At 37.9% G+C, this 15,626-nt stretch overlaps 1 protein-coding gene across 1 annotated transcript in view; it reads right to left on the reverse strand.

Moving 5' to 3' along the window:
* ARHGAP42 (Rho GTPase activating protein 42) overlaps positions 1-15,626 on the reverse strand; it is a 340,908-nt gene that overhangs the window by 42,906 nt on the left and 282,376 nt on the right. The window contains exons 11-12 of the mRNA XM_052652801.1: positions 13,135-13,213; positions 11,801-11,840 (exon numbers count right to left, since the gene is read on the reverse strand). Coding sequence (XP_052508761.1) covers positions 11,801-11,840; positions 13,135-13,213 — 119 coding nt within the window. The remainder of the gene's footprint in view (positions 1-11,800; positions 11,841-13,134; positions 13,214-15,626) is intronic.

The raw sequence follows: 15,626 nt of genomic DNA on the forward strand, positions 1-15,626 counted from the left end.
CACACATGTGGAACTTCTCCCAGAGGAGCTGGGCGTTTGTGCCCCCTATCAGGCACCCCAAACTTTACAACCTGCACTGGAGAGATGAGCTCCCAATACTTTTGGCTTTGAAAACCAACAGGGCAGATGTGCAGAAGATGCAAAAGGCTGAAGGGACTGAAAAATTGCCTCATGCCGAGCAACTCACACCAGGACTCAGCACAAACCCAACAGTGTGGCAAGCTCCTAGACCATATATGAAGGAGATCGATTAGTTAAGATTGAAGGCTGTGTCTGGAGTGCAGAGGTCTGTGAGAACCTCCTGAGACACAGGAGCTGATATTTTGGGGCTCTCCTATCACACTGCTAGAGCCATAGGACTTGCCTTGCCTCCATGCTCTCCCTGGTCCCACTGAAGCCAGGGGGCTTACCCACATGTCCCTGTGGTCCTGCTGCAGCCTGTGATCTCACCCTGCCCCCCATGTTCCTGGGGCCTCACTGTGGCCAGTGGGCTACTGTGCACTCCTGTAGCACTGGTGCAGTCAGCAATCCCACGCTAGGCTCTCCTGGGGCCCACTGAGCTGTCAGGAATGTTCACCCCATACAGAAGACACACCTTGACCACCTGGCTATGATACAGGGATGACTGGATTTCTGGGCCTTATGGGTCTGAAACAATAGAAGAGACAGCTCATGGTAGTGAACCATCACCACAATATAGACAGTAGACTGAAACACACCCCTGGACTCCTGTGAAAACAGCCCTAATTACTTGTCTCAGAGCTCAAGTGAGCGGAAGGCTTCCAGTTTACCACGTATCTAGAAGCTGCAGAGAAGCTCCCAGAACAGAGAACACAGACTCGGGGAATCATCTTCACATTGTTCTATGGCCTTGTGACAGCTCACCTGTACCTGCCAGAGAGAAGCTGATACGTCCATTTGGAGCTCTGATTTTGGCAACTATCACCAAGGGGACACCTCAGAACCACTTGAAGCTAGCAGGGGTTATAATAGTGGTCACATAAAATTGTGTATACACACAGACACACACACACACATTTTTTAAAAGCTGATTCCCAAAGGTCTACATTCCAAACAGCCTAAAGCTAAGTGGTGAATTAGATTGCTTTCTGTGGAACACTGATAGTGACCTATCAAGAATAAAATTAAACTACTTGGGTAATTACAAATGCTCCAGAGACAACAAAGAGCTAGGGCAGGGCTGAAAAAGAAGGTTCATCTCCTACAAGTCACTCCAACAAGACTAGAAGTAACTGCTTTGCCTAATTCGTAGAAACACAGAGAGACAAGCAAAATGAGAAAAGAGAGGAATGTGCCGCAAACAAAAGAAAAGACAAAAATTCAGGAAAAAAATCCCTCACTGAAATGGAGGTAATTTACCTGATAGTTTAATGAACATAAACACGCTCACTGATCTCTTGGAAGAACAGATGAATACAATGTGAACTTCCACAAAAAGACAGAAAATATAAGTAAATACCAAAAATAAATCATGGACCTCAAGAATACTCTAACTGAAAAGAAAAATATACTAGAGGGTTTCAGTAGAAGACCAAATGAAGCAGCAGAAAGGATCAGCAACCTGGAAGACAGGAAAATGGAATTCATCGTAACAGATCAGAAGAAATAAAAGTATTTAAGAGACCTATGGTACAATTTCAAGAAGAATAACATTCTCACTATAGGGGTCCCAGAAAGAGAAGAGAGAGAGAAAGTGGCAGAATATTTAGTTCAAGAAACAATAGCTAAAAACATCCCTAACTAGGGGTAAGAACAGACACTGAGGTTGAGGAAGCATGGAGCATTCCAAATAAGATGAACCCAAAGAGATCTACACGAAGGAACATTATAACTAAAATGTCAAACATTAAGACAAGGCGAGAATCATAAAAGCAAAAAGAAAAGATAACTTGTTATATACAAGGGAGGCATCATAAGATTATCAGCTGATCTCTTAGTGAAAAATTTACAAGCCACAGGGAATGGCATAATATATTTAAAGTACTGAAAAGAAAAACCATTCAACCAAAAATACTCCACAGGCAAGGTTATTACTCAGAATGGAAGGAGAAATAAATAGTTTTCTACAGAAGTAAAGGCTAAACATCATCAACACTAAATCTGCCTTTACAAGAAATGTTAAAGGACTTCAAGATAACAAAGAAAGCCATTAAATAGTAACAAGAAAATATAAGAAAGTCAAAATCTCATGAGTAGAGGGAAACATATAGTATAGTTAGTGAATTAACCATTTAAAAACCTAGAATAAAGGTTAAAAGACAAGCGCAAGTAAAATTAACAATAACTACAATAATTAAGGGAAACAAAAACAGTATATAACATCAAAAATATAAAATGAGGGTGGGAGAACTAAAAATGTTTTTAATGTTTAGAATGTGTCAAAACTTAACTTCCTCTCAGCTTAAAATAGATTACTATACACACATACATACACATGTTTTTCATTTAGGAATTCCATAGAAACCACAAACCAAAAACCTATTGTACATACACTAAAGATAATATATACTCATAATGTGAAAAAAAGTCATCAAATCACAGGAAAGAGAACCAGAGAAGAAAGGAACAGAGAGAAACTATAAAAACAACTAGAAAACAAGTCACAAAATGACAGGAAGCATTAATACATACTTGTTAATAACACTTTAAATTTAAATGGACAAAACTTTCTGATCAAAACCCAGAGCGGCTAAACATATTTTGAAAAAGACACAATCATATACTGCCTACAAGAGACTCAATTTAGATCTGAGGACACAAACAGACTGAAAGTAAAGAAATGAAAAAAGATGTTTCTTTCAAACATAAGCAAAAGGAAAGCTGGTGTAGCTATACTTACATTACACAAAATAGAAGTTAGAACACAGATTGTAATAAGAGACAAAGAAGGGCATTACCTAAGGATAAAGGAGTCAATCCAAGAAGAGGTCATAATATTTTTGAATATATATTAACTAATACAAGACCACCTTAATATAGGAAGCAGATATTAACTGACCTAAGGGGAGAAAAATAACAGGAATACAATAATAGCATGGAACGCTAACACTTTGATTTCATGAATGGATAGATCATTCAGACAGAAAATTATTAAGAAAACATTGGCCTTAACATATTCTATCAGCTATACTTATAGATAATGTATAGCACATTCTATCCAAAAGCAGCAGAATATACATTGCTCTAAAGCACACATGGAACATTCTTCAGCATATATTACATTTTAAGCAACAAGACAAATTTCAATAAATTTAAGCAGACTGAAACCATGTCAAACATTTTTTACAACCACAATGGTATGAAACTAGAACTGAGAGAAAACTGAAAAAAATCACAAATATATGGAGATTAGGTAACACACTACTGAGCAACCAATGTCAATGAAGAAATCCGAGGGAAAATCAAAAATAATTTTAACAATGAAAACAGAAATACAACATTTCAAAATCTATGAGACAAGGCAAAAGCAATTTTTAAAAACTATTACTTTTGGCTGCCCTGGGTCTTCACTGTGGCGAGTGGTCATCTTCAGTTGTGGCTCACACGTTCTAGACTACAGGGGCTCAGTAGGCATGGTGAGTGGGCTTAGCTGCCCTGCAGTATATGGGATCTTCGTACCCCAACCAGGGATCAAACCTGGATCCCCGCATTAGAAAGTGGATTCTTAACTACTGGACCACCAACTAAGTCCTGGAAAAGGTTTTTAAGAAGGAAGTCAGGCCTACCTAAAGAAAAAAATACAAATCTCAAACAATCTAACTAGAAAAAGAAAAACAAAGTCCAAAGGTAAGAGGAGGAAGAAAATCATAAAGATTAATGTGGAAATGAATAAAACAGAGGCTAAAACAATAAGAAGAAAGATGAAAATCAAGAGCTAGTTCATTGAAAAGATAAACAAATATGACCAACTTTTAGTTAGACTAACCAATAAAAGAGAGAAGGCTCAAACAAAGCGAGAAATGAAAAGAGGAGAAATTGCAATGATAGTAAAGAAATACAAAGAGTCATGGGGGACTTATAAGAACAATTTTATGACAACAATTGGATCAGTTCAGTTCAGTTGCTCAGACATGTCTGACTCTTTGTGACCCCACAGACTGCAGCATGCCAGACCTCTCTGTCCATCACCAACTCTCAGAGCTTGCTCAAACTCATGTCCATCGAGTCAGTGATGCCAGCCAACCATCTCATCCTCTGTCGTCCCTTTCTCCTCCTGCCCTCAATCCCTCCCAGCATAGGGGTCTTTTTCAATGAGTCAGCTTTTCACATCAGGTGGCCAAAGTACTGGAGTTTCAGCTTTGGCATCAGTCCTTCCAGTGAATACTCAGGACTGATTTCCTTTAGGATGGACTGGTTGGATCTCCTTGGTGTCCAAGGGACTCTCAAGAGTCTTCTCCAACACCACAGTTCAAAAGCACCAATTCTAAGGCGCTCAGATTTCTTTATGGTCCAACCCTCACATCCATACATGACTACTGGAAAAACCATAACTTTGACTAGATGGACCTTTGTCAGCAACATAATGTCTCTGCTTTTTAATAAGCTGTCTAGGTTAGTCATAGCTTTTCTTCCAAGGAGCAAGCGTCTTTTAATTTCACGGCTGCAGTCACCATCTGCAGTGATTTTGGAGCCCCTGAAATTAAAGTCTTTCAGTGTTTCCACTGTTTACCCATCTATTTGCCATTAAGTGATGGGACCAGATGCCATGATCTCAGTTTTCTAAATGCTTAAGGCATTTTAAGTTTAAGGCAAATTTTTCACTTTCCTCTTTCACTTTCATCAAGAGGCTCTTTAGTTCCTCTTCGCTTGTTGCCATAATGGTGGTATCATCTGCGTATCTGAGATTACTGATATTTCTCCCAGCAGTCATGACTCTAGCTTGTGATTCATCCAGGATGGCATTTCACATGATGTACCCTGCATATAAGTTAAATAAGCAGGGTGACAATGTAAAGCCTGACGTACTCCTTTCCCACTTTGGAACCAGTCTGTTTTCCATGTCCAGTTCTAACTGTTGCTTCCTGACCTGCATACAGATTTCTCAGGAGGCAGGTAAGGTTGTCTGGTATTCCCATCTCTTTAAGAATTTTCCAGTTTGTTGTGATCCACAGAGTCAAAGGCTCCGGCATAGTCGATAAAGCAGAAGTAGATGTTTTTCTGGAATTCTCTCGCTTTTTCAATGATCCAGCGGATACTGGCAATTTGATCTCTGGTTCCTCTGCCCTTTTAAAATCCAGCTTGAACATCTGGAAGTTCACTGTTCATGTACTGCTGAAGCCTGTCCGGGAGGATTTTGAGCATTACTTTGCTGGTGTGTGAGATGACTGCAGCTGTGCAGTAGTTTGAACATTCTTTGGCATTCCCTTTCTTTGGGATTGGAATGAAAACTGACCTTTTCCAGTCCTTTGGTCACTGCTGAATTTTTCAAATTTGCTGGCATACTGAGTGCGATACTTTCCCAGCACCATTGTTTAGGATTTGAAACAGCTCAACTGGAATTCATCACCTCCACTAGCTTTGTTTGTAGTGATGCTTCCTAAGGCCCACTTGACTTCACATTCCAGAATGTCTGGTTCTAGGTGAGTGATCAAACTATCACGGTTATGTGAGTCATGAAAATCTTTTTTGTATAGCTCTTCTGTGTATTCTTCTCACCTCCTCTTAATATCTTCTGCTTCTGTGAGGTCCATACTGTTTCTGTCCTTTATTGTGCCCGTCTTTGAATGAAATGTTCCCTTGGCATCTCTAATTCATTTGAAGAGATCTCTAGTCTTTCCCATTCTGCTGTTTTCCTGTATTTCTATGCACTGATTACTGAGGAAATCTTTCTTATCTCTCTTTGCTATTATTTGGGACTCTGCATTCAGATGGGTATATCTTTCCTTTTCTCCATTGCCTTTAGCTTCTCTTTTTTCCTCAGCTATTTCTAAGGCCTCCTCAGACAACCATTTTGCCTTTTTGCATTTTTTCCCTTGGGGATGGTCTTGATCACTGCCTCTGTACAATGTCATGAACCTCCATCCATAGTTCTTCAAGTACTCTATCAGATCTAATCCCTTGAATCTCCTTGTCACTTCCACTGTATAATGTAAGGTATTTGTTTTAGGTCATGCCTGGATGGTCTAGTGGTTTTCCCCACTTTTTTCATTTGAATCTGAATCTTCAATAAGGAGTTCATGCCTGGATGGTCTAGTGGTTTTCCCTACTTTTTTCATTTGAATCAGAATCTTCAATAAGGAGTTCAAGATCTGAGCCACAGTAGGCTCCTGGTCTTGTTTTAGCTGACTGTATAGAGCTTCTCCATCTTTAGCTGCAAAGAATATAATCAATCTGACTTCAGTATTGACCATCTGGTGATGTCCATTTGTAGAGTATTCTCTTCTGTTATTGGAAGAGGGTGTTTTCTATGACCAGTGTGTTCTCTTTGCAAAACTCTGCCAGCCTTTGCCCTGCTTCATTCTGTACTCCAAGGCCAAATTTGCCTGTTACTCCAGGTATCTCTTGTCTTCCTATTTTTGAATTCCAGTCCCCTATATTGAAAAATCCATCTTTTTTGGGTGTTAGTTCTAGAAGTTCTTGTAGGTCTTCATAGAACAGTTCAACTTTAGCTTCTTCAGCATTACTGGTTGGGGCACAGGAACTGTATAATTTAGATCAAATGGATAAATTCCTAGAAACATATAACCTTCTAAGACTGAAATATAAAGAAATAAAATATCTGAATAGACAGATTATTAGTAAAGAGATTACAAAAAAAAGAAAAGAATCCCAACAAACAGAATCCCAACAGCATCAGACTGTTTCACCTGTAAATTTTATCAAACATTCAAAGACTGAATATCTATCCTCAAACTAATCCAAAAAGTGAAGACGACAGAACATTTCCAAACTCATTTTATAAAGTCAGCGTTATCCTGATAACAAAAACAGACAAGGACAGATAAAAAACGAAAATTACAGGCCAATGTTTCCAATGAAAGTAGATATAAAAGTCTTCAACAAAATATTAGCAAACTGAATTCGTGTATGCTGCATGTTGGTTGCTTCACGACTGTGTGCTAGTTATGTCCAACTCTTTGTGACCCTATGGACTGTAGCCCACAAGGCTCCTCTGTCCATAGGATTCTCCAGGTAAAAATACTGGAGTGCATTGTCATGTCCTCCTCCAGGGGATCTTCCTGGCCCAGGTTTTGAACCCTCCTCTCTAGTGTCTTGTGCATTGGCAGGCAGGTTCTTTAACACTAGTGCCATCTGAGAAGCCAAACTGAATTCAATCGTACATGAAATTAAAATAAAAAGGAAAATAAAATAAAAAGAAAAGGACAATCATGATCATTAAGTGAGACTTGTTCCAAGGATGCAAAGTTTATTCAATCAATAAACATGATACTCATAAAATGAATCATAAAAAATGTATGACTGTCTCCAAAGACGCAGAGAAAGCATTTCACAAAATTCAGCATCTAATTATGATAAACACTCTCAACAAAGTGGGCAGAGAGGGTACATATTTTGACATAATAGAGGCTATATATGACAAGCCCAAGGATAATACCATACTCATTGGTGAAAAGCTGAAAGGTATTCCTTTAAGATTAGGAACTATATAGAAGAATGCTCACTCTAACTACTTTTATTCAACATAGTATTGGAAGTACCAGCCACAGCAGTTAGGGGTAAAAAGAAATAACAGGAATCCCAACTGGAAAGGAAGATGAAAAAATATCAGTATTTGCAGGTGACATGATACTATATATAAAAAAAAAACAAACTATAGAGTTCACCAAAAACAAAAACAAAAACCCACCTCTTCAGTTCAGTTCAGTTCAGTTCAGCCACTCAGTCGTGTCCAACTCTTTGCGACCCCATGAATCGCAGCACCCCAGGCCTCCCTGTCCATCACCAACTCCCAGAGTTCACTCAGACTCACGTCCATTGAGTCAGTGATGCCATCCAGCCATGTCATCCTCTGTCGTCCCCTTCTCCTCCTGCCCCCAATCCCTCCCAGCATCAGAGTCTTTTCCAATGAGTCAAGTCTTCGCATGAGGTGGCCAAATTACTGGACTTTCGGCTTCAGCATCATTCCCTCCAAAGAAACCCCAGGGCTGATCTCCTTCAGAATGGACTGGTTGGATCTCCTTGCAGTACAAGGGACTCTCAAGAGTCTTCTCCAACACCACAGTTCAAAAGCATCAATTCTTCAGTGCTCAGCCTTCTTCACAGTCCAACTCTCACATCCATACATGACTAATGGGAAAACCATAGCCTTGACTAGATGGACCTTAGTCGGCAAAGTAATGTCTCTGCTTTTCAATATACTATCTAGGTTGGTCATGACTTTTCTTCCAAGGATTAAGTGTCTTTTAACTTCATGGCTGCAATCACCATCTGCAGTGATTTTGGAGCCCAAAAAAATAAAGTCTGACACTGTTTCCACTGTTTCCCCATCTATTTCCCATGAAGTGATGGGACCAGATGCCATGATCTTCATTTTCTGAATGTTGAGCTTCAAGCCAACTTTTTCACTCTCCTCTTTCACTTTCATCAAGAAGCTTTTTAGTTCTTCAATTTCTGCCATAAGGGTGGTGTCATCTGCATATCTGAGGTTATTGATATTTCTCCCGGCAATCTTGATTCCAGCTTGTGTTTCTTCCAGTCCAGCGTTTCTCATGATGTACTCTGCATATAAGTTAAATAAGCAGGGTGACAATATACAGCCTTGACGTACTCCTTTTCCTATTTGGAACCAGTCTGTTGTTCCATGTCCAGTTCTAACTGTTGCTTCTTGACTTGCATATAGGTTTCTCAAGAGGCAGGTCAGGTGGTCTGGTATTCCCATCTCTCTCAGAATTTTCCAGTTTACTGTAATCCACACAGTCATAGACTTTGGCATAGTCAATAAAGCAGAAATAGATGTTTTTTTCTGGAACGTTCTTGCTTTTTCCATGATCCAGTGGATGATGGCAATTTGATCTCTGGTTCCTCTGCCTTTTCTAAAACCAGCTTGAACATCTGGAAGTTCATGGTTCACATATTGCTGAAGCCTGGCTTGGAGAATTTTGAGCATTACTTTACTAGCATGTGAGATGAGTGCAATTGTGTGGTAGTTTGAGCATTCTTTGGCATTGCCTTTCTTCGGGATTGGAATGAAAACTGACCTTTTCCAGTCCTGTGGCCACTGCTGAGTTTTCCAAATTTGCTGGCGTATTGAGTGCAGCACTTTCACAGCATCATGTTTCACGATTTGAAATAGCTCAACTGGAATTCCATCACCTCCACTAGCTTTGTTCGTAGTGATGCTTTCTAAGGCCCACTTGGCTTCACATTCCAGGACGTCTGGCTCTAGGTGAGTGATCACACTATCGTGATTATCTGGGTTGTGAAGATCTTTTTTGTACAGTTCTTCTGTGTATTCTTGCTACCTCTTCTTAATATCTTCTGCTTCTGTTAGGTCCAGACCATTTCTGTCCTTTATTGAGCCCATCTGTGCATGAAATGTTCCCTTGGTATCTCTAATTTTCTTGAAGAGATCTCTAGTCTTTCCCATTCTGTTGTTTTTCTCTATTTCTTCGCATTGGTCGCTGAAGAAGGCTTTCTTATCTTTCCTTGCTATTCTTTGAAACTCTGCATTCAGATGCTTATATCTTTCCTTTTCTCCTTTGCTTTTTGCTTCTCTTCTTTTCACAGCTATTTGTAAGGCCTCCTCAGACAGCCATTTTGCTTTTTTGCATTCCTTTTCCATTGGGATGGTCTTGATCCCTGTCTCCTGTACAATGTCACGAACCTCTGTCCATAGTTCATCAGGTACTCTATCTATCAGATCTAGTCCCTTAAATCTATTTCTCACTTCCACTGTATAATCATGAAGGATTTGATTTAGGTCATACCTGAATGGTCTAGTGGTTTTCCCTCGTTTCTTCAATTTCAGTCTGAATTTGGCAATAAGGAGTTCAACTCTTAGAACTAACAAATGATTTTAGTAAAGTTTCATCATACAAAATCAACATATAGAAATCTCCTGTATTCCTATAACTAATTACAAAATATCAGAAAAAGAAATTAAGAAAACAATCACATTTATAACTGCATAAAAAAGAAACAGCTTGGAAGAATTCAATAATTTTATGGAACCATGAAAGAATCTGATAAGGCAGATTTCAGACAAAAGAATCATCAGAAAAACAAAACCCTAAATGAATAAATTAAAGCGGGAGGTATCAAACTCCTTGATTTCAAAGTAAACTACAAAGTTACAGTAGTCAAAAGAGTATGGTAAGGGCATAAATACAGACATAAATCAATGGGAGAGAGTAAAGGGTCCAGAAATAAACCCATATTCATGGTTAAATAACTTATGACAAAGGAGTCAAGAATATAAAATAGAAAAGGCAGCCTCTTCAATAAATGGTGCTTGGAAAACTAGACAGACACTTGCAAAGACATGAATATAGTATCACACACAAAAAAACAAATTTAAATGTTTTACAACTTAAACATAAAGCCTGAATCCATAAAAATTCTAGAAGAAAATGTAGGCAATAAGCTCCTTAGTATCAGTGTCGACATCGAATTTTTTGGATCTGACCTCAAAAGCAAAGGCAACAAAAGCAAAAATAAACAAGTGGGCCTATATGAAACTAAATAGCTTCTGTACAGCAAAGGAAATCATCAACAAAATGCACTGGGTGACCTACTGAATAAGGGGAAAGTATTTGCAAATCATATATATTATAAGGGGTAAATGTCAAAAAATATATAAAGATTTCAAACAATTGAATGGTAAAAAATAATTTACTTAAAAATGGGGAGAGGATTTATATATTTTATTCAAAACACACACAGATGGTCAATAGGCACATGAAAAGACATTTAACACCACTAATCATCAGAGAAACGCAATCAAAATGAGGTATCACGCATACCTGCTAGAATGGCTATTATCCAAAGGATAAAAACAGAGACGTTTTACAGATAATGTGGAGAGAAGGGAAACTTTGTACACTATTGGTGGGAATGTATACTGGAGCAGCAACTATGGAAAATAGTACAAAGGTACCCCAAGGTTTAAGAACAAACTACTATAAGATTCAGCTATACCACTTCTGGGTATTTATCCAAAGAAAATGAAAGATATGAATTTGAAAAGATATATCCATCTCTTTACTCATTGTGGCATTATTTACAATAGCTAAGATATGGACACAATCTAAATTAACACTGATGGGAGAATTGGATAAAGAAGATAAGGTATAAACACAAAATGGACTACTGCTTGGCTATAAAAAAGAAAAATTTTTGTTTGCCATTTGCAATAATATGGAGGGAACTCAAAGGCATCTTGTTAAGTGAAATGAGTCAGAGAAGGACAAATACCATACGATTTCACTTATGTGTGGAATATAAACAATAAAACAAAGAAAAAAGAAACCAAACTCAGATTCATGGTTATCAGAGGGAAGGGCATTGGAGGGTGGGTGAAGCAGATGAAAGAGGACAACTTTATGGTGACAGATGGTACTAGACTTATTGCAGTAATGACTTTACAGTTTATACAGAAATTAATTACTTTGTTGTACAGCTGAAACTAATTTGTTATTTTTGTTCTTGTGGTTTAGTGGCTCAGTCGTGTCTGACTCTTAGCGACCCTATGGACTGTATCCCGCCAGGCCATCCATGGGATCCCCCAGGCAAGAATACTGGAGTGGACTGCCATTTACTTCAACTAAAAAAAAAAAGAAAACTACATGATAACATTCAAATAATTATTAAAACAACTTACTTTCTTCTTTCTTGCTGATAATCGCAGGCAGGGTATAAATCTAAAAAACAAAAGAAGTCAGCCAGTCATCTGCAGTTAATGAGCCACAACAGACAATAACCAGGGTGATACTGGTTCAGTGATATACAAAGGGAGTGTCTTGATTTCAAGGTCCTACCACTACTGTATGCACAATGCCCTCCTCCAGTCTTGCCTCCCACTCCTCTTCCTCCCTTGCTGTCCTGCCCTGGGCAAAGGTTTACCCCTTTCCCTTGGATATAAGCATCTCATTCTATTCTCTAACACGATGCACAATCTCCCTTCTTCAGGAAGTACCTCATGATGGATGCACCTGATTGTTTCCTCCTCAAATTACCTGCTTAGCATTTTTTCTCAGCATGTACCCTAACTTGTGCTTGTTAAGCTATCACACTGTCTTCTAAATTTCCTCTAGGTCAGTGCTTGCCTCTCAACTATTAGCAGTAAAGAGACAAGTTGCTTTGTTTTTAATTTTTAATCTGTCACTGATGGATAATTTTGTAAATTACAAAAAAAAAGTGTAAATGTAATAAACAATCAAGAAGAGACAGTCTAAATTTTTTTATTATTAAATTCCACAGATGTAAAATGACTTCTAATTGCTACAAAATTTTCCAGATCCTTAATCATAATCTCTGCACTCAGTGTAGCCTGGTATAGTTTGTAGGACAGACTCTAAGTCTAAGGTCCACACTCTGTGTAGCTCTGCTGTTGCACAGGTACTTTTCACAAGTTCTTTGCCATTTAAAAGACAGTTTTCCAGGGACAGGCTGGTGTCTTCCATTGGCTCTGTGTGCTCATCCCTCTAAGCACTCAGTGCTGTGTGCGTCACAGACGTCATCAGTGGCGTATTCCCTTTTTTATATAAGCCTCCCTGATCATTTCAAGTAAATTTATGTCAACATCAAAATATCTGTTAGAAAAATGGGGATCTGGATTGAGGGAAATGTCAAGTTACAAACAGTTTTACCAAAGGAGACTTCTAACCCATGGTCTAGGTTACCCTGAAATTTGTTCATCATGCTGATCATAAAACCTCACACTGGCCTTGCAAAGAGTAGACACTCAAGAACTATTAGCAAAACAAAGCAATCCAATCAATGTAGCCAAATAAAATTACTTTTTTAAAGTAATTTTAGGGTTTTAAATTAGTCCTAGAAGTCTCCCTGAAGAACAAATTCAAAAGAGTCTCTACTCCTGATTTGCTATTTTAATATTTTCAAATATACTATACATAGGCATATAAATTTTTTTAGATGTACTTTGCAATTACTAGAACAATAAAATCAAAATTAGAGAATGTGTCATATTCCTACCGGTTCCTTCCCATCCATGGCTTCAAGCCAAAGTTTTCGATTAGCTTCTGAAAAGGCTTGCAATGTGATGATCCCATGCCTATTAAAAATAAGTATTATATATATTCAATTCACTTATTTATGCCTTTAAACATATGCTGTTTATTTAAATTCTTAATTAATTCTTAGTTAACTAAGTAAAATTTGAAGAAAGAACAGGAAAGAGAAAAAAATGAAAAGAGAAAATAATATAGATAGGAGAGAAAAGAATAAAGAAATTAAAAAATTGAAAAGAAATCCTAAGTGTTTTAGGTATAAGACTGTCCGAAGGAGGCTAGTCTCAAACTACTTCCCCTAAAATGACTGAAAAGGATGACAGAGCCACATTCATCAAAGTTCAAAACCACCTAAACATTCCATAAGATGTGAATAATTAAGAATATGACCCAGGGTATTATCATATAGTCACTAAAAATAATTACAATGAATATATAGCAATGTGGACTTCCCTGGTGGCTCAGACAGTAAGGCATCTGCCTACAACATGGGAGACCCAGGTTCAGTCCCTGGGTTGGGAAGACCCCCTGGAGAAGGAAATGGCAACCCACTCCAATACTCTTGCCTGGAAAATCCCATGGATGGAAGAACATGGTAGGCTACAGTCCCTGGAGTTGCTAAAAGTCGGACATGACTGAGCCACTTCAGTTTCATATAGCAATAGGAGAAGCCTTATACCATAACTAGTTAATTTTACAGAAGAAAATAAGACCAAAGTGTTTATACAATGATCACAGTATTATCATTAACACTTTAGAAAACAACTCTCTCCCATGCACCCATTCTGAATTAGCTACTTGAGGATGTGCTTCAAGAAAGAGCAAGCAAAGGGAGAGATGAAATCAATATGAAGACAATGACCGAAAATACAGGAAAAAAGTGAAATTAACCTAATGAACTGTGCAAGCTGTTCATAGGATAAACAGAAACTTAGAGGGCTCTGTGACAAGGTAAACAAGAAGGAAATCTCATTTAAATATTGTGTAATGGGGAAGCCAATTACAAGCCTAGAATGAGCTAAAACTGTGAGAAAGGGGTATGTCTTCATGGGTACACAAAAATGGATCATTATATTGATAAGAAATGGATAAACTGATTATAAAGATCAAAGTAATTTTATCTTGGGTAATTTAAGCCAGTTTAAAAGAGCAGTAATAACAACAATACTTGTAGGCTGTTTATTGTGTGCCAGGCACTGTTATGTCTCCTTCATTAACCTATTTATTTCTCACAACAACCCTTTGATGTGTGTAGTGACTAGCCTTGTTTTACAGATGAAACAACTGAAGCACAGGGTTTAACAGTGTGCTCCAAGGTTATATATCTAGAAAGCACTGAAAAAAGAAAAGAAAAATCAATATGTTAGTATTCATCTACATAGAAAATCAAGATGTTCCTATCACAAAATTATTAAAACCAATGGACACAGATTGATATATAAAAAAAATTACTAGTCTTTACACAGCAGTTTCAACCATAAAACAAAAATGCGTTTCTACTAATCAAAGAATTTTATTCAAAATTTCAATGAAAAGAAGACACCCAAAAATAAAATGGGGGAAAGAAAAGATATATAAAATCTTAGGGACAGTTCAATTCACCATTTTTAATCTAGTAACTTAATAGAACTCCAGTCAAAAATCCCGAAGGAATTTTTGGAGAGAAAAGTAAACTTGCTCAGCAGATCTACAAAGTATAAGAACACAGGTACAAAACAGCTAACACTGTTTTAAAGAAGCATAAGAATGGGGCCATGTCTTACTAAATAATTATAATATGTAAGCTATGGTATATAACAGTGTATACAGTATGTCAGAATGTTATATATATATATGTGGTATATATTCACACGCAAAGCTAGAGTATTCAGAAGCATGGTGGTAATATAGGGGAAGAATAGATTATGGAATACAACAGAGATCAAGAAACATACTTACATACTTTTCCTAACTTTGTTTCTATTCTACTTGAAACGATAAATGAGTACAGCTAAACAGTTCCGTTAGATGACGAGCTTGGCTGCACAACCTTTATGTCTCTCCCAATATCCTGTGACTAAGAATGCCCAGAACAGCGCTGTGTGCGTGGAAGGCACGGAATTTCACTGGCCGAAGGAAGCTTTCGGCAAGTGCAGCAGTGTCTTTTTTTATACTTTGGCACAAGGCCGCTAGGTTTCAAAACCATACCGAAAGCTGACCCGGGAGCCATGAACAATGCTGTCAGGTTCCTTCACTGGATGGGGACCCTAGTCCACAGTGTGTGCTTTTTTCAGATTCTTCGCTGCGTGACATTACCCTTTGGTAGCACTCTGTGTCTAATTTATTTTTTTGAAAGCATCATGTAATCCATATTTATTGAATAAACAAGTGACAGAATGAATTAAACATATATTGCTTTTTTAAAAAGAGACTGAAAAACAAGCACTTTATGCTGTTTCATATTTACAGCTATACACA

Source organism: Budorcas taxicolor, chromosome 15 (genome assembly GCF_023091745.1).
Source record: "Budorcas taxicolor isolate Tak-1 chromosome 15, Takin1.1, whole genome shotgun sequence".
In the NCBI taxonomy this organism is placed as follows: Eukaryota; Metazoa; Chordata; class Mammalia; order Artiodactyla; family Bovidae; genus Budorcas; species Budorcas taxicolor.